This window comes from Gobio gobio (genome assembly GCF_949357685.1).
Source record: "Gobio gobio genome assembly, chromosome: 9".
NCBI lineage: Eukaryota > Metazoa > Chordata > Actinopteri > Cypriniformes > Gobionidae > Gobio > Gobio gobio.
The window spans coordinates 26509955-26530926 of NC_137115.1; the positions used below are offsets into that span (position 1 = coordinate 26509955).

General features: G+C 42.0%; 1 protein-coding gene across 1 annotated transcript; it reads left to right on the forward strand.

The window, feature by feature from the left end:
- Nucleotides 1–7597: 7597 nt before the first annotated feature.
- On the forward strand, nt 7598–13518 carry LOC307131989 (extracellular calcium-sensing receptor-like; the record flags this gene model as incomplete). Its single annotated transcript, XM_079826123.1, has 6 exons — nt 7598–7806; nt 7967–8255; nt 8344–9102; nt 9189–9416; nt 12367–12490; nt 12605–13518. 6 exons carry the CDS (start codon nt 7598–7600, stop codon nt 13516–13518), a joined length of 2523 nt encoding a protein of 840 aa, XP_079682249.1.
- Nucleotides 13519–20972: the final 7454 nt, after the last annotated feature.

Below are 20972 nucleotides of genomic sequence, written 5' to 3' on the forward strand. Positions count from 1 at the left end.
TTCACTCAAATATTTTAATTCTGTCATTAATTCCTCACCCTCATGTCGTTCCAAACCTGCAAGAACTTTGTTAATCTTCAGAACACAAATTAAGATATTTTTGACTGAGAGCTCTCTGAGTTCATTAAAAAATATCTTAATTTGTGTTCTGAAGATGAACAAAGGTCTTACGGGTGTGGAAACGATACGAGGGTAAGGAATTAATGAAAGAATTTTTGGTTAAACTATCCCTTTAAGTAAAAGAGACTAGAACAAGGTTTGATGTTGTCATCCTGTACTCGCAGTCAGGTTGTTACAAATCCATATAAAACATTTTGTCTATGGGTCAGCAATGTCACTTAGCATTCAAAGACATGACATTGTGTGCCGCTGTCAGGTTATGAAAGAATTTTCTCACTGCCTTTTCTACACTTTCTAGAGATCATAGAATAAACATTGTTCTATCCATTCCTTTATGGTGTAGGTGAAAATCCGGGGCAATGGATGAAACGGTGGATGATCAGCCTGGAAGGCCGAGTAATCTGCGAGGGTGTGCAGCCAACTTTTCTTACTGGACTTGCTGCATTATTCTCTTTGTATTATATATTTAATTTGCAGTACCAGGAGGAAGCAGCATCCACACTGGAATTCCTTCAAAGGTAAATTTGCACTTATATTATTTATTTCTAATTAATATGTTAGTATTAGTTTGGTGACTTAAAGGAATAGTTCACCCAACAATTTTATCATCTCATGATTTACTCATCCTCAAGCCAACCTAGGTGTATATGACATTATTCTTTCAGCCAAACAAAATCTGAGTTATTTTGAATAATATCCTGGCTTCTTCCAGCATTGTAATGGCATTACATTTTGTCCAAGTTTTGGAAGCCCAAAAAGTGTATTCATCCATTACAAAAAATAATCCATACGACTCCCGGGGGTTAATAAATGTCTTCCGAAGTGAAGTGAAGTGATAAGTTTGTATTAGAAATATATTTGTATTTATAGCTTTATAAACTATAATCACTGGCTACTGGCAATGGCTGTATGCACATTCATGAGAGAGTCGAGTTCTGGCAGAAGGGTGATCTCTGACCCCATGTAGGACGTAGCTCCCCTTCTCTTACAATTGAAAACCGCTGACATTTTTATTTTAACTTCTAATTTATGACTACCATTTTGTTTTGTTCTATCCTCTGTACAACCTACTTTGGGTCAGAGGTCACCCTTCCGCCGGAACTCATATCTCTCGTAAACGAGCATAAGGCTTTTGCGGGAAGCCAGTCATTATGGTTTATAAAGGTTTAAATATGGATATTTTTCTTACAAGACCCCGTTTCTTGACCTCAGAAGGCCTTTATTACCTTTATTAATTTCACACCCGTAAGACTGTTTTTCATCTTTGGAACACAAATTAAGATATTTTTGATGAAATCCGAAGGTATCTGATCCACACATAGACAGCAACGTCATTGCACCTTTTGACGTCCAGAAAGGTAGTTGAAAACATGGTTTAAAAATTGTCAACGTTATTGCAGTAGTTCAACCTTAAATTTTATGAAGTGATAACTTTTTGTGCACCAAAAAAGCAAAACAAAAATAAAGACTTTATTTAACAATATGAACCGTTGTCATACGTAGTGAACTCAGTGCAGGATTCCTTGTTTACATCCGAATGCCAACTCAGTATTGGCCGAAGCTGAACACATTAGCAGACATATACATGTGATTTTGTCACAGGAAAAATATCTTAATTCGTGTTCCAAAAATTAACAAAGGTTTTACGGGTGAGTAATTAATGACAGGAATTTTATTTTTGAGTGAACTAACCCTTTAAGAAATAGTTCCACCTAAAATAATGATATAATTTACTTAACTTTGTTCTCTCAAACTTGCGACTTTTTTTTTATTTAAAAGGCCATAGAAACACAATACAATAATATATAATTTGGCAACATTTGTGAATGCATTAAGTAACATGAACTAACAAAGAGATATACATTTGTTACAGTATTTAATATAGTTCATTGATTATGTTAGTTCAGTGAATTAACTAATGTTAACATATACACCCTTTTGATTTTAACAATAATAATGCAAATGTTGAAAATAATTAAGATTAATACATGCTGTAGAAGTATTGTTCATTCTTAGTTCATGTTAACTAAAATTGTTAAAAGAACACGTCAACTTTTTGGGACTTTAGCTTATTCACTGTATCCCCCAGAGTTAGATAAGTCCATACATCCCATTCTCATCTCTGCGTACCATAACTCTGTCTGACGCACCCGCCGCTAGCCTAGCTTAGCACAAAGACAGGAGGTAAACGGCTCCAGCTAGCCTACTACTCAATGAGTGACAAAATAACGCCAACATTTTCTTATGTACATATTTTGATGTGTATAGTTACATCGTGTACTAAGACCGACGGAAAATGAAAAGTTGTGATTTTCTAGACCGATATGGCTAGGAACTATTCTCTCATTCCTGTGTAATAATCAATGAACTTTGCTGCCGTACCATGAGTGCAGCGGCACATTAATATTACACAGCACCTGAAAATAGGCTAACTTCTGTCAACATAACCAACGTGACAACCTGCTTACACAGAGAGCGCTGGGGATTATTTTCAGGCGCTGTGTAATATCATTGCGCCGCTGCATTCATGGGATGGCTCAAAGTTCCTTGATCATTACGCAGGAATGAGAGTATAGTTCCTAGCCATATCGGTCTAGAACACGATGTAACTATACACATCACAACATGTAAATAGGAAAATGTTGGTGTTATTTTGTCACTTATTGAGCAGTAGGCTAGCTGGAGCCGGTCCAGTCTTTGTGCTAAGCTAGGCTAGCGGTGGGTGCGTCAGACAGAGTTATGGCACGGAGATGAGAATGGTGTGTATGGACTTATCTAACTCTGGGGGATACGGTGAATAAGATAAAGTCCCCAAAAGTCGGTGTGTTCCTTTAACAAATGACATTTTATTGTAAAGTGTTACCAAAATTTTGATAATCAAAATCATACCATATAAAATCATTGTTCACTGAAAATATCTCTCTCTTATTTTAAAGACGTTTTGTTGGAATAAATCCTGAAAAGGGGACCAAGGCTGCACGAGGAAAAGTGACATCCAAAAAAACTGGGAAAACGGTTCAAAAGAAAACCATAACTGTAAACACCAAAGTGTCAAACCTTTTAAAGAGACTTATGGACTTTGAGTGGGATTTCATTTAAAAAGTGTAGTTGACACACCCCACACCCATGCAGGTTGGTTTCTAAAAAATGTCCTGGCCTGGTGAGTTATATTTTGTTTATACCAAGTAGGTATTAAAAATGCTGATGCTTTGTTAAAGCCTGTTCGAGTGTTTATATTATTTTTTTTTTAAAAATTGGTTTGTTTCAGTGCAATTGTTTTTTTGGAGTAATGTTTGGTGAAGCCTGATTCGATTTGTATTTTATATACTGGAAGTTATTGTTTGTTTTTGTTTGTATGTTTGCTTTTTCATTAGCCATTTTTGCATTTTGATATGTTGATGGGTGTTTATTTTTTATATGCACTGAATATTACTTGAATACTTTTATATTTTTTATCATAATAATAAAAAAAAAGACTAACTTGGCTTTATTCCTTTTTGTTACCCATAGACAAGAGTTATTAGTTATTATAGCATTTAAAATGTGAATTATTGGGTTGTAACTAGTATGTCATTTAACAGATATCCATTAACCAAATCAAAGTATTTTCATATTGAATGACAGGTGCAGCTTCAAATCTGTTCATAGTCAATACAGGTTATAAGTAAACTAATAAAACTAATGGACAACGTTTTGATTATATGTTTTAGATAGCCTATACTGTGTGTTTTGTAAATGTATATGTTTATTATATTGTTTTCAATTTGAAAGTAAAGTAAATTACAATATTAATTTATGTTAGGCTATATCATAATCTGCACCCGTCGTTGCCTTTCTTTGATGACGTTGCAGGGCGTTCCAAATGAGCGATTATTGTCAGCGAAGTCCACTTCAACTGATATACCATGCTCAGGGAGTAGGGAGCATTAATCGTTCATTTGGAACACCCTGCAACGTCATCAAAGAAGGCAACGACGGGTGCAGATTATGATATAGCCTAACATAAATTAATATTGTAATTTACTTTACTTTCAAATTGAAAACCATATAATAAGCATATAGCCTACATTTACAAAAACACACAGTATAGGCTATCTAAAGCATAATCAAAACATTGTCCATTAGTTTTATTAGTTTACTTATAACCTGTATTGACTATGAACAGATTTGAAGCTGCACCTGTCATTCAATATGAAAATACTTTGATTTGGTTAACTGGGTCATTCTTACTATTCGGTGCCATTTCAGCTTGGTAACTTTCTATTCAAAAATGTAAAAATTTCTATGATTTTATCATTTTATCTGAAGAATGGCTTGTTACACTACAGTAAAAATATATTGGTCCAGCTCAGGATATTATTGTTTAATAATTTTGACCAAATTCTTCACACATGCAAAGGCAAAATGTCCACCCTGTTACCGGACATTCTCATCTCAATTAATATGTGTTTTAAATGCATAATTATTGCAATATTTACATATTCTAAGAGCTAAAATGTCCCTCACTCTACCCTGCAAATGTTTTAACAAAGTGTTCATAAACAAGCATTATCTTGAGAAAAGTTTTTTTTTTTAAGGCACAATGGTAATTTCAACATATTTCTTTTAGAACAAAAATACATTTAATTGGAATTTTGTCCCCAACTTAAATAATTTAATTTTGCCATTTCATTTTCTACAAGTAACCACAAAGATATGCATGACATTTGTTGAACTTATTTTATTAACATAAAAAAACTGAGGTAACAGGGTGGACAGGACATAACAGAGTGGACATCACGGCACTGAACAACAGGACATCACATCACAAATCAACTAATTTACCCTGCCACCCCCTTTTTTATTCCTTCCTCTCTGTCCTTTCTCCATCTCTCTTTCTCTTTATTATGGTATATCTGCCTTCTTTCTGGGTCTGCATCACAACGTTCCCTGTAGCGTCGCTGCTTTTCTGCAGCAGACAGCGGCGCCATTTCCTGACAAATACATGCATACTATTTAAGCTACTATTTCTTGAGATTATATAAATTATTAAATTATTATTAAAATAAATTCCTTATAAATTGATTATAAATACAAATAAATGCTATAAACACTTATTTATCTAGGTATTATGTCCACTCTGTTACAATATGTCCACCCTGTTACTGCAAAAAAAGTAACAGGGTGGACAGTAACAGGAGGGACATTTTATGCTAAAGTTAGCCATTGCTACTTATGTGATGAACAACAAGCTAGTGCGCAGTGATCACAGAGGAAGATTTTTAACATGTTTATTAACCATATTTTCAAAATTACAATCAATTATCAGTTTCCACTATAAATAAGCATAACAGGGTGGATATGTTATGCTTTACCACATGAATGAATTGTTGTAATACATTGAAAAAAAGTGTAAATTAAGGAAAGAGACTTACTTTGATTCTTGTGGATAGTTTGCCGCCAAAAGGTATTCTACTTTCTGAAAATCATGTGATTAGAGGAACAGTCAAGGGGAGTGTTCAGATGGATTTTCCATTAGAGTAACAGGGGGGACATTCAGTTCAGGGACACAACATATTTTACAGACTTTAAGCATTAAAAATGTTTTAATAACAAAAAATATATATTGGTGAGGAATATTATAAATAAGAATATACAACAATATTGAAAAATTTGGAATTTGTTTGATTTTTATTACTTATATTTGTGGCTGAAGTTAGGCAAACCTACTTGGGGACATGGCAGTTTAGAAAACTTGCACTAAAATCAGAGTAATTATTTTGAATTAATTAATCCTGGGTACATATTATTGTGTTCTATGGTAAAGGGGGATTAACTCTGTAAGATGAGCCTTTAAATACAATTATTAGCCCATTTTTACTCAAAATATACCACATTATGTCATGGGGACTCAAATGGCACCGAATGCTAGGAATGACCCAACTATGTAGGCTATTCTTAATGGTCTTTGTAGCGGTCTCATCTCGTGCGCTTTCTTTCCCAAGTGCAGCTGCACAGTTAACATTCCTGAGGTAAATAAAGTAAAATATAAAACATGACAGCCCTCAGGTGCTTCTCAACACTTTTAATTTGTTTACATTTTCATAAAATATAATATAGCCTACAAATGTAACAGTTATTGCCATGACCATTCATAAATACTCTAGTTTGTATAATAACTATGAATATTCAAATGCATATGTAAACTCCTTAATCGCAGAGCTGTTTAAAAACTCTTCCAACCAACGGCTCTGCACCATCATTAGTTCAGACAGGTGATGCACGCGACGCGCAAAGCCATTTGGGTGATTTTCACTCTCTACTTCCTGTGAAGTGATGTATCGATGTTCCCTTCTTCCCTGCGCCGTTCGCAGTACCCTTCGGACTGAACATGTTCGCTCCCTTTGGATTGGAATCACACTTAAAATGGCGGAATACCCTCTGAAGTCCACTTCGCAGTCCACTTACGGTCGAAGAGGCCGGGCAGGAACAACGAATTTAAGCGTGATTGGTTCTGCCCGGATGTACCATTTGCTGAGGTTGCCCGGGGGAGGAGGTAAAGTTGACGTCTTTATTAATAGATTTATTTAGTTGTACACTTATGGTATTTAATTACATTTTGCTTTTCTTTATCTTGATTTAATATATCTCTTTGTTTGGTTAAATTTTGATGTACTTGATTTGTTATGTTCAATGTAAAGTTTAATTGTTTCCCTCTTAATTTGTAATGGGTCCATCTTTTCCTTTATAAGCTGTTGCTTTTGTTCATTTGGGTTGGTCAGTTGTAGCTTGTAGGTTTGTTTGTGGGTGGGTGGTTCTTTCTTTCTGTTTGAACTGTTTGACCTGTTTGACCTCATTTTCTGTTTGTTTTTTTTGTGTTAAGAAATGTATGAGTTTGTAAAGTTTAATTTTGGGTTCAAATAAAGACCCATTTTTCAGTGGAAAGCTTGTGTGCCTTGTTCCTGACTTCTCGGTCCCTCACAGATGCTAATATACTTGTTATATGTTTAAAGATGGTACATTTTTTTACAATATACTATTGGAAAAAGAGAATATATTTGAAATACAATAAAGTATACTTTCTTTTCACCAGGGAAGCATCATTGAAAATGTACATATTTTTGTTTGTGTACATGACTACAAAATGTCATGCCTTTGAAAAATAAATAAAGACACTGTAGCAGATCTAAAACTTGATGCAGTGTCAATTGATTTATTTTGTTAACTAGCACCATATGTAAAACATAATTTGAGTAGGATTTTCAAAGGCTTTGCTGAATATTAGATAATTTAATATTCACAATATATTACCATCTGACAATGTGAGAAAATCAGACTAATTAGCCTGACTTTGTTCCACCCCTTCTTGACCTGATTGGTGTCCTGACTTGATATTATTGGCTATGTTCTCAATCATTCATCCATACTAATTATGTCTATAAAAGTGCTGTTTCAGGTTATTTGTATTTGACATTCAAAGCTGAGTTACATTTTTGGGATGCTTCTTTTTCTTTACACACTCCTGCTCTTCCATCAACTTCATACGAAGGCAGGAAAAACTGTTTGCCGAATAATGGGAGATCCTCGGAATCCACTGCTTTCCAAAGATGGAGACATAACCATTGGAGCACTTTTTCCAGTCCACAGCATAGAAACATTACCTTCATTTGAGTTTACGAAAAAACCTCAGCTGCTATCATGCTCCAGGTTTGTTATATTGGAAACATTAGAGAAGATGATGTATTTAAAGCAGAAACACATTTTAAATTAAAATGAATTACACCTATAAATGCATTTTATTAGAATAACTTATTAATGGTATTTCAAGCATAATGTTTTTTTCATAATTTAATTTTTAATTTCACAGCGTGTATCTGAGAGATTTTCGAATGGCACAAATTATGATCTTTGCCATTGAGGAGATTAACAGAAGTGAAAGTTTGCTCCCAAATGTCTCTATTGGTTATCGGATATATGATACCTGTGGTTCAAGACTCTCTACCATGAGTGCAATTATGGGACTGATGAATGGTCAGGAGATTGTAACAGGACACAGATGCAATGGACAGTCTCCTTTACATGCTATCATAGGCGAATCAGAGTCTTCTGCAACAGTGATTCTGTCTAGAACTACAGGACCTTTTAAGATTCCAGTGGTAAGGAGCAATAAAACCAAATGTTTGACACAATCACCATACTGATGATTGTTTCAATGTTTCCTGTTCTCTTTTTTGTTTTTCTCAGATAAGTCACACAGCCTCATGTGAATGTCTGAGTAATAGGAAAGATCACCCCTCATTTTTCAGGACTATTTCTAGTGATTATCACCAGAGCACAGCACTTGCATACATAGTCAAGCACTTTGGCTGGTCTTGGGTAGGAGCTGTGAACAGTGACAATGACTATGGAAACTATGGAATGGCCATATTTCTGAAAAAAGCCCAGGAGGAGGGGATTTGTGTGGAGTACTCTGTAAAATTCTACAGAACAGAGACAGAAAAACTCCAGAAAGTGGTAGACACAATTAAAAAAAGCACTTCAAAAGTCATTGTTGCATTTGCTTCATTTCCTGAGATGGGCTTACTTATTGATCAGTTAAGTATTCAGAACATTACAGACCTCCAAATTATTGGTGTGAGGTCATGGATAACTGTAAACTGGAGTTTGATCACTCCAAATAGTTTCCGTGTGCTTGGAGGGTCACTGGGGTTTGCAGAGAGAAAAATCAATGTTGAAGGGTTTGCAGAATATGTTATAAAAGAATTTTGGAAAACAGCTTTTCCATGTTCACAGAGTAAGGGGAATTATTCTCAATATGCCTTAAATTGCAGCAGATATGAAGATCTACTTTTGCTAAGAAATTACAATGAAGATGTGCCTGAACAAAGATATGTAAGCAATGTCTACAAAGCAGTTTATGCTGTGGCTCATTCACTACACAGTCTACTTAAATGCAAAGAACAAGAAGGATGTGAAAAAGGCCTGACAATACAACCACAGCAGGTAAAAGATTATAAGACAATTTAATAAATTGAAAAGAAAATGAGGGAACATGCCTCAGTGATAATGCCATTGCCTTTTCCTGCTAGCTAGTTGAGGCTCTGAAAATGGTGAATTTCACCATAAAGTCGGGAGATCATGTGTGGTTTGACAGCACTGGTGGCGCAGTTGCCCAATATGAAGTTGTCAATTGGCAGCAGGATTCAGATGGATCAATACAGTTTAAATCAGTGGGATACTATGATGCCTCACTGCCCCCTGACCAGCGCTTTGTGCTTAACACTCAAAACATAATCTGGGCTGGAGGACAGGTAGAGGTAAATGCAAGTAATCTGTTTGTCCAACAGGGTTTGTTTTAAAAAAGACACTCAGGAGATTATTGTTGAAGTGAATGCATGGAAAAGTTATGGAAGTGTACATTTACTGCGAATCAAATGTACTAAATATTTATTTTATATAAAATACGTATTTTACAAAATCATTTTATTTAAAAATACTATCAAATCAAAGCCATATTGTCTAAGCAAGTTGTGTTCCAAATTTGATGTTGATATTATAAAAATTTAAGTTACTATGAGGTTTTGTTTTGACACTGAACCAAAAAAAAACAATGTTTTTTTTGTTTTTAACAATAAACTAATACATTTCTGTCCAAATATCACTTCAATCAAAAAATAATTAAACCTTGCGACTTTTACAATATGTTTTGTCAAGATTAGAAAAGATAAGAAAAAAAGTTTTGATTATAAAGAAGTTAAAATAAATATTGTAATATGAGGCGGAACCCCTAAAATAATTTAAAGTGCCATTTTCATGGGAAGGCAACGTCCATTTAATTATTTTTTTTATGGTTTTCACAGAATTAATTTTGAGTTTGTAAGCTTTCGAATGATACCTAATTTATGATGAATACTAAAATATGTAATATGAAAAAAGGGCGATAAATAAAAAGAGTGTGGGACAGTGACAGTTAAGTGGTTTAACTAAGGAAACATAATAAGAAAAATTTACCTATTTACCTGAAAGGCATGAACTACATATAATTATATGGCTAAATATAAAACCCTATTCTCAAAGCTCTGCACTTAATGAAAGTTTAGGACAGATAATATGGTTCTACCACACAAAACTATTCAAATTTTTGCATGTAATTTGGTTTGAAAGTTCAACTGCCATCAACTTACCGTTATGAGTCACATCTATAAGTCAACACTTTACAATATTTTTCAGTTCATTATTAGTTAAGTTATTAGTTAAGGCTTAAGACTATCTTGAACAATAAACAACTAATCATAAATAAGTAATATTTTAATAGCATTTATTGTTTATGTTTGTTATAATACTAAACTTAATTTAAATGTTAACTTCAATGATAATGATAAAAATATATTAATGAAGGTACATACCTAATCAACTAATGATATACTTCATTAGTAGCATCAACTAATGTAAAGCTTATTGTAAAGCGTTGCTGAATCAATATGAAAATTAACATTACATAAATTCCTGACAGGGTTAAACATTCTTCACATGTCAAATTTATGGCACTTCATGACATTAATTAGCACTAGAAATATGGCAATACGTTTTTTATTACACTGTCCCCCAGTTTCACAGACAAGGTTTAAGCCTGGTCCCAGATATTTTTTGTTTTGTTTTGTTTTACACCTTTTAGATGTTTTAACTTAATCTTAAAATATGTCAGTGTCATTGTTTTGTTTCAAGATGCACACCAGATTTTTTTTATAAATATTTATAAAAAATACTTAAATGTCCTTATTGAACTATGGCCTAATCCTGGTTTAATCTAAGCCATGTCCGTGAAACCAGGCCCGTATAACATTTCCAATTATACTACGGGGCCGTTGAATGCTTGAATCTGATTGGCTGATGAACGTTCTGAGGTGTGCAATTATTTTCTGGGAAACGCACAGCGAACGTAGTTCCAGGCAGCTCTCTTGACTGCATTACAGTTCCATATCACTTCGCATAGTTAACTGTAATAACGGAAATTACAGGACTAAAAAACAACAACATGACAGACCGATTTTCTTAAAGTAAATCTTAATATTTACGGTGAATATAAAACGTTCAACAACTGGGCGGCAGCAGTATTAGACAGTCCAGATGAAAACCAACAAAAGGAAGCGGACATCAAAGGCAGGCTTTTCTGTCTCATTACTGCAATCACACGTGCTCGCACACGCACTACAGTTTGCACAAAAAGGTGTTGTCAGCGCTGCCCTGACGATTTTATCCGTTAGCCTATATAGTGTAGCAACTTAAAGGCTACACATGACATTTTTTCACTAGCGAGGTAATAACAGCGCTGTTTAGAGACGCACAGAGGTAGCCTAATTCACACAAGTGCTCTCTCTCTCTCTCTCTCTCTCTGTCGCTCTCTCTCTCTCTCTCTCTCTCTCTCTGTGTGTCTCTGTCGCTCTCGCTCTCTTTCTAATAACTTCATTAATAACTGCAGTAGAATGCTATCAATGGCTCAAGCCTCCACTAACAGCTTTAAAATGACGTTTCAGAACTAGCAAAAGAGCCGTTGGATGAGACGCGGAAGAAATAGTCCTACTCACAATAGCGATTTAAGTACAAAAACAGGACGAATCCCTTTACATATATCATCGGATCGATGTCTTGAGGTGTGGTAACCGTAGTATAAGCAGAATAATTGACTCCGGGCCGTTGAATTATCAGAAAAATAATGCACACCCGAGGTGTAACGGCCACTCCGCTTCGCATCGTGACCGCATCACCACCTCGGGTGTGCATTATTATTCTAATAATTCAACGGCCCGTCGTCAATTATTCCTTACTTAGTTAAACTTAAAAACAAAAGTTTGCTTGCTGCCTTAAAAACATGCGTTTCAAAATTCAAAATGATTACTTTAAGTTTATTTTTTGAATATGTATAAACTTGTGTTCAAAATCCAAAACTTATCATGACATTTGGAGTTAAAGAGAATAAATAAGTTTAAATATCTCAATGGGGCCAACAAGTTTTACATTGTAGGTACAAACGCAACAGTCTTGTGTGTGTGTGTGTGTGTGTGTGTGTGTGTGCGTGTGTGTGTGTGTGTGTGTGTGTGCGTGCTCAACCTCTATAATATAACTTCTACAGCATTCACAATACACTAGCTCACAATACATTATCATAATTCACTATTCAAAGTGGCAAAATTCTGTAATCACTATTACTAATAAATTAAAAAAATTTCAGATTCAGTATAAATATATCAAGGTATTTTTTTTATGCAGAAGCCAAGGTCTGTGTGCAGTGAGAGCTGTCCTCCGGGCACTAGGAAGGCTGCACAGAACGGTAGACCTGTCTGCTGTTATGACTGTATTCCATGTGCAGAAGGAGCAATCAGCAATGAGACAGGTAATCTTTAGTCCACCTCAGCTTCAAAGAAAATGGCTAGTTGCTCTTTTACTGATCATAAATGAAATTGCTATCCTATTGTTTGTGACTAGTAATTACAACTTCCTTTTCCAGATTCAAATAACTGCAAGCAGTGTCCAAGTGAATACTGGTCTAATGCTGAGAAAAATAAATGTGTGTCAAAAAATGTAGAGTTTCTGTCATTCACAGAAGTAATGAGTATAGTGCTAGTATTTTTCTCAATGTTTGGAGTAGGATTAACTGTGATGGTAGCCATCCTGTTTTACAGCAAGAAGGACACTCCCATAGTAAAAGCAAACAACTCAGAGCTGAGCTTCCTGCTGCTCTTCTCATTGTCTCTGTGTTTCCTCTGTTCACTTACTTTCATTGGACGGCCCACTGAGTGGTCCTGTATGTTGCGTCACACAGCATTTGGGATCACTTTTGTCCTCTGTATCTCCTGTGTTCTGGGGAAAACAATAGTAGTATTAATGGCCTTCAAGGCTACAATTCCAGGAAGTAATGTCATGAAATGGTTTGGACCTTCACAACAGCGACTCAGTGTTCTTGCATTTACCCTTGTACAGGTTCTTATCTGTGTCATTTGGCTAACAATGTCCCCTCCATTTCCTCACAAAAATATGACATATTATAAGGAAAATATAATTCTTGAGTGCAGCCTGGGTTCTATTATAGGATTCTGGGCTGTGCTGGGTTATATTGGCCTACTGGCTGTGTTGTGCTTCCTTCTAGCTTTTCTGGCTCGTACGCTGCCTGATAACTTCAATGAAGCCAAATTCATCACATTCAGTATGCTAATTTTCTGTGCTGTATGGATCACATTTATTCCAGCTTATGTAAGTTCTCCTGGAAAATTCACTGTAGCTGTGGAGATATTTGCCATTTTAGCCTCAAGCTTCGGTTTACTATTCTGCATATTTGCACCTAAATGTTATGTCATCCTGTTTAAGCCTGAACAAAATACTAAGCAAAATATGATGGGGAAAACAACATATAAGTCCTGCTGAGTAATAAACTAACATGTCTTTATTAACATCGCAATGTTGTTGTTGTTTTTGGGATTGTTTATTCAAAGACAAAAGATAATGTTTTTACTGATTTATTACGTTTACAAAAATATTTACATATGAACTGATACAATACAGACTTTTAAATTAAATTAAACATATGCAGACATTAACACCCTCAATACTGTCTTAGACATAAATTCAACATTTATCCTTTCAGAGGTTATACTATATAAACAGGATACAGTGTTGAAATTATTATACAATGTTGATTATTTTTATAATTAATTTTAAATATTTGGATCAGTTTATCTAATTAACTTTATGTAGCTGAATTAATATTACAATTAATTCATCTGTTTGTCCAGCGAACACTTATTAAGGTTATTTTTGGTGGCCACAGAAAAATAACTGAACTGTCACTCTGTAAACAAGGTCTCATTTAGATCATCAAAATAAAAATTTGCAGAGTAAGAAAAAGATAAAGCTAGCAAGCACTGAGGCTAATCTGACCAACACCATTGCAGAGGTGCTTTCAAAACAATAAATCTCACTTGAAACTATGATTCAGAATGCAATATGAATGGCTATGGAGTATGTTAAATCTTTCCTGATTGAGCTCCACCAATAAGTGCAATCTCAAACAAACACGGTACGCGACTTGGTATCAAAGGTAGACATTAAGATTCAGGGTGAAATGCGACAGATGAAGAAAGATCTAAACATGTGCAAAGCCTCACCTTGAAAATCGCAGAGTTAGAGGACAGGTCCTAAAGCAAAGTCAGGTGAAAGCCTGTATTGACATACCCATTTAATTCTCTTTTTTTTTTAAAGGCCCTATGATACAATTCAAAATTCAGATTCCCCCATTATGTTTTGCATGCTGAAGTGTTTCAAATTTCAATGGGTTGCTGACCATTCCAGATGAATTTACAAATTGTAAAACTCATTTTGTTAAAGATTCTGTTCTAAAACGTTTTAGGGGCAGTTAATGGATCTAAGAAAACTGATTCGCAGCAAAACATTAATTTGAACACTCGCTATTCTGGCATGCCGTGATAGTGGCAGTGAGGTCCATTTTTGGAGATCTTGTTCCACCCTGTTTAGAATTGGTAGATAGTTGGCATCAGGAATAACATGGAGGGATGTATGAATACTAATGCTGAAGTAACTGATTGAAGTTTGTATGAGAATATTACATGGCAGTCTAACTTTCTTAGCCATACTATTAAGTGGAAGCAAAGAGGAATTGATTTTGTAACCGGAGAGCCTACTGAACTTTGCAAATACCTTCAGTATCTGGGGAAACGTCTCGGTTACGTATGGTAACCCTCGTTCCCTGAAGGAGGGAACGGACACGTACGTCGGTAATACCGACAAATTGGGATCACTTCAGAGAGCCCCTATCAGCTTCGAGAACTTAAGAACAGGCCAATGAACAATTGGCGTGCGAGATTTGCATCTCGCGCTCCGCCCCGCGCCGCGGGTATAAACAGGAAGCGAGAGCATCGCACTGACGTTTTTCACTGAGGAGCCGAACCAGTGACCCGGCCAACAGTGATGGAAGGAACTGTGGCGACGGGACGTACGTCTCCGTTCCCTCCTTCAGGGAACGAGGGTTACCATACGTAACCGAGACGTTCCCTTTCAGTCGGTCACTACGACGTACGTCGGTAATACCGACGAATTGGGATCCCTATGGAAAGCGCCACAGTTACTACCACTACCAGCGCCCAGCGAGAGCCCCTCAGAAGAGTCATACTGCTGTTCCGCAAGACCCATTCAGCAGACTTGATTGGATAACGCTGGGAAAGCGTGCCCGAAGGACGCTGCGGGAGCCACATCATGCCCGGAGGGAGTTACCATGTGGAGAGAACATGTATGGGCTGGCCGTGGGCAGCACAACATACGGAAGTCCCAGGGGAGGCCCCGGCCTAATGCAGGCGGGGGACGACACCGTACTAAGACGGCAGAGAACTCTGCCAAGGGAAAGACACGAGCTCGCCGTAGGGAGCTGTACCGTGGAAAATACACGTATGGGACCGCCGTAGGGGTCACGACATACGGAACCCAGCCTGACACAAGTTCCACCAATGCATACGAGTGCCAGACCTGGCGTCGGACGCTCCGCAACATCCGACTGCCGAGGGGTGCGGAGGACTCAACAGGGTTCGCCAATCCTGGGGAACTCGACTGGTGGAGTGAGCTCTAACCCCGAGCGGGCAGGGCACGTCTTGGGATTCATACGCCAAGACGATGGCATCCACTATCCAGTGGGCCATCCTCTGCTTGGAGACAGCCTTTCCCTTCTGCTGTCCTCCGTAACAGACGAAGAGCTGCTCTGAGGTCCTGAAGCTTTGCGTTCTGTCCACGTAAGTCCGGAGAGCACGGACGGGACAGAGAAAAGCTAGGGCTGGGTCTGCCTCCTCCGAAGGCAGCGCTTGCAGGCTCACCACTTGGTCCCGGAAGGGAGTAGTGGGAACCTTGGGCACATATCCAGGCCGGGGTCTCAGGGTCACCTGAGAATCACCCGGCCCGAATTCCAGGCACGATTCGTCGACCGAAAATGCCTGCAGGTCCCCTACCCTCTTAACTGAGGCCAATGCAATCAGGAGGATTGTCTTTAGAGACAAGATCTTAAGCTCTACTGCCTGTAAAGGCTCGAAGGGCGCCCTCTGCAGTGCGGTCAGCACCAGAGTCAAGTCCCAAGAGGGTATAGAGGAAGGGCGAGGAGGATTTAGTCTCCTCGCTCCCCTCAGGAACCTGACGATCAGATCATGCTTGCCTAAGGACTCACCATTAATGAGGTCATGGCTTGCGGCGATAGCGGCAACATATACCTTGAGGGTGGAGGGAGACAGCCTTCGCTCCAACCCGTCTTGAAGAAAAGATAGCACAGATCCGATCGAACACTTCCGGGGGTCTTCTCGGCGAGAAGAGCACCAGTCGACGAACAGGTTCCACTTCAACGCATATAGCCGTCTCGTAGAGGGGGCTCTGGCGGAAGCGATGGTGTCGACTACCGCTTGCGGTAGGTCACCTAGAACCTCCGCGTCCCGTCCAGGGACCAGACATGGAGTTTCCAGAGGTCTGGACGCGGGTGCCATAGCATGCCCAGTCTCTGAGACAGAAGGTCCTGCCTCAGAGGAATGGGCCAAGGAGGTGCTGTCGCGAGGAGCACTCGTTCCGGGAACCACGTCCTGTTGGGCCAGTACGGAGCTACCAAGAGGAGATGCTCCTCGTCCTCCCTGACCTTGCACAGTGTCTGTGCAAGAAGGCTCACTGGGGGAAACGTATATTTGCGCAGAGCCCGGGGCCAGCTGTGTGCCAGTGCATCCGTGCCGAGGGTCCCCTCGGACAGGGAATAAAACAACTGGCAGTGGGTCGTGTCGTGGGCGGCAAACAGATCGATCTGTGCGGCCCCAAAGCGACTCCAAATCAGCTGGACCACCTGGGGGTGGAGTCGCCACTCTCCGGGAAGCACTGGCAACCGCGACAGCTCGTCGGCCGCACGGTTGAGCAGGCCCGGAATGTGAATAGCACGAAGGGACCTCAGATGCTTCTGACTCCACAGGAGGAGATGGCGGGCGAGTTGGGACAAACGGCGGGAGCGTAGACCACCTTGTTTGTTGATGTACGCAACGGCCGTCGTGCTGTCCGTCCGGACCAGAACGTGCTTGTCTTTGAGCGACCCTTTGAGGCGGCTGAGAGCAAGACGAACTGTCAGCAACTCTAGGCAATTGATATGCCATTGCAGTTGGGGCCCCGTCCACAGACCCGATACTGCAAGCCCGTTGTACGTGGCACCCCAACCCGTGGGTGAGGCATCCGTGGAGACAACATGATGCCTGGACACTTGTTCTAGAGGCACTCCTGCCCGTAGAAATGAAGGGTCCGACCACGGGGTGAGGGTTTGGCGGCATCTCGGTGTCACTTGGACACGGAGGGACCCGCTGTGCCACGCCCATCTCGGGACTCGGTCGTGTAGCCAGTGCTGAAGCGGTCTCATATGGAGCAGCCCTAGCGGCGTTACTGTGGCTGCTGCTGCCATATGCCCCAGGAGCCTCTGAAAATGTTTCAGTGGAACCGCTGTACTGCGTTTGAGTGTACTCAAGCAGCTCAGCACCGACTGGACGCGCTCCTCTGTGAGGCGCGCAGTCATGGCGACCGAGTCGATCTCCATCCCGAGAAAAGAGATCCTCTGTACGGGACAGAGTTTGCTCTTCTCCCAGTTGACCCGAAGACCCAACTGGCTGAGGTGCCGGAGCACCATGTCCCTGTGTTCGCACAACTGCTCCCACGACTGGGCAAGAATCAGCCAGTCGTCGAGATAGTTGAGGATGCGAACACCACGCTCTCTCATGGGAGCAATGGCCGCCTCCGCGACTTTCGTGAAGACACGGGGCGACAGGGACAGCCCGAAGGGCAGGACTTTGTACTGGTATGCCCGTCCGTCGAAAGCAAAGCGTAGAAACGGTCTGTGTCGAGGGAGAATCGAGACATGAAAGTACGCGTCCTTCAGGTCGATCGCTGCAAACCAATCCTGGCGACGGATGCATCTGAAGATGCGTTTCTGGGTTAACATTCGGAACGGCATCCTGTGGAGGGAGCGGTTCAGATAACGCAGGTCCAGGATCGGTCGTAACCCGCCACCTTTCTTGGGTACAATGAAGTACGGGCTGTAGAACCCGGACTTCATATCGGCTGGAGGGACCGGCTCTATCGCGTCCTTCGCCAATAGGACAGCGATCTCCGCCTGAAGCACCGGGGCGCCCTCCTTCGGTATAGATGTGAAGTGGACACCCCTGAACTTCGGGGGACGCCGGGCGAACTGAATCGCATAGCCGAGTCTGATGGTGCGGATGATCCAGCGAGACGGGCTGGGGAGCGCTAGTCAGGCCCCCAGAGACCGAGCAAGCGGGATCATCGGCACCACGGACGTACCCGGAGCGGGGCAGCGCAGCGGAACGCAGGGGCCCCAGGACGACATGGGAGTGGTCCGTGCAGGGGTCTGGGTCTGACACACGACCTGCATCCGCTGAGGGGACGGGCGAGCGTGGGGAGGCACATTGTGTGCGTCCGCACAACCGACGCCCCCTGTTGGCGAGGAGAGAGGTGTCTGAGGGGTACGAGGCATGGTAGCGTCGCATACCGCCAGACAAGCTCTCTTGGCACCCAGAGATGTTGGAAACTGCTCTTTTATTGAAAATTTGGGTGCCACTGGCACTGGGGCCAGTGGCGGAACAGATAAATAAATGGGGTTCCCCCGGCCCTCCACCGGGGGAAGGAGTGGTGCTGCAGCCATCTCCTGAAGAGCAGTTTCCTCCATCTCTGGGCGGCCCGTCTCAGGGTCTCTTCCGACGGCGCTTGCCACCTGGCTTGGCAGCGGCCTGAGCGGGCTGGACGTTCTTCCCGCGACCGGCTCCACGCCCACGGCCGGTGGAAGGCTGCTGCTGGGCTGGGGCGGGAGCGGGGGCGGCCGCAGGAGGACGTCCTTGGCGACGGGCAGGCGGAGGTGCTGCAGCCGGCGGCTGGGTGGAGGCAGCAGCGGGCCACCGGTGCAGGATATGTTTGATGGCCTCCGTCTGCTTCTGGGCGGCCGAGAATTGCTGGGCGAAATTCTCGACCGCGTCGCCGAGCAACCCGGCCGACGATATGGGGGAGTCCAGGAACCGGTTCTTATCAGTCTCCCTCATGTCGGCCAGGTTGAGCCAGAGATGCCGTTCCTGGACCACTAAGGTGGACATCGCCTGACCTACGGAACGGGCGGTAACTTTCGTCGCCCGGAGGGCGAGGTCCGTCGCCGCCCGGAGCTCCCGGAGGAGCTCTGGGTCAGACCTACCCTCGTGCATGTCCATGAGTGCCTGGGCCTGGTGCACCTGGAGCAACGCCATGGCATGCAAGGCAGACGCGGCCTGTCCGCAGGACCTGTAGGCCTTCGCAGTCAGACTGGACGAAAGCCTACAAGCTTTGGCCGGGAGACGAGGATCACCACGCCACTCGGAGGCGGTCGCCGGACGCAGCTGCATCGCGACGGCGCGTTCGACTGGCGGGATCCTCTCGTAACCCTTGGCCTGTCCACCGTCAAGGGTAGTGAGGAGGGAGGAGCCTCCAGGTCTGTTTCTGGCACTGAAGGGTGTCGTCCACGACCTGGAAAGCTCCTCATGCACCTCCGGGAAGAATGGCACTGGGGCGGGATGCTGAGAACCAGCGCGACCCCCCCTCCAGAAACCAATCATCCAACCTAGAAGGTTCGGGACGTGGTGGAGGGTTCCACACAAGCCCGACCTTTTCGGCGGCCCGGGAAAGCATAGCCGTCAACTCGGGGTCCGACTCAACCGTTGCCACTCTCCCAGAGGGAGGCAGTACAGCCGAGTCCTCATCCTCCGAGGACTGGAACTCCCCCTCCGATGCTGCGATCGACATCTGCTCATCCGTGGGCGCTCTGAAAGAGATGACTGGGCGCCCGTGGGCGGGACCAGCGATCTCTTCCGGTGGCGCCACCGGCAGCGGTGCTTGTGAGGGTTCAGGGACCTGCGTAGGGACACTAGGCGGGTTTGTCCTGAATGTTATCCTCAGATCACCCCGGTCATCCGTCGAAGTAGGTCTATCCTGGTTAGGGATAGCTCTAGATCGAGGTATGGGGAGGGGGACTCCGCCTTCCCGGAGGTAGGTGAGTCTCGATCTAAGTACCGCAATAGTCATGTTCCCGCAGTGAGAACACGAGCTATTCACAAACGCTGCCTCAGCGTGCTGTAAGCCCAGGCACGTGATGCAGTGAGTGTGGCCGTCAACGGGCGAGAGGGAACGACCGCATCCAGAAACGCACGGGTGGAATGACATCTTGAAAAAGACGCAGTCACACCCGTGTTGCTCTTTTTGTGAGGAAACGCTCTTTTAGAGAGTGCTGAAGCACCCAGGGAAACCGCGGCAACACACAGGGGATAGTGCAGCCTGTGTTTGCACTCAAAAAATGGAACGCCCACCGATACCAACAGTTGTGTTTGCTGTGATAACAGCAGTTGTTCCTTGCAGCTGAGTTTGCGGTCCCGCTGGAAAGTGCCGTCACACCAACACACGATCCTCTTCTCTGTTCTCTGTAGTATTCTCGCTGAATAATCAGGAAAGCAGTCCGTACTCTTCAAACGCCGGTTCGGCTTCGAAGTGAAAAACGTCAGTGCGATGCTCTCGCTTCCTGTTTATACCCGCGGCGCGGGGCGGAGCGCGAGATGCAAATCTCGCACGCCAATTGTTCATTGGCCTGTTCTTAAGTTCTCGAAGCTGATAGGGGCTCTCTGAAGTGATCCCAATTCGTCGGTATTACCGACGTACGTCGTAGTGACCGACTGAAAGGGAATGAAGGTTGAATATCCCAAAAAAAACAGTCAATTATCATCAGCATAAAGAGATATATCTTGTTTGTAAGAGTTAACTGAAATTGAACAGACATTTTC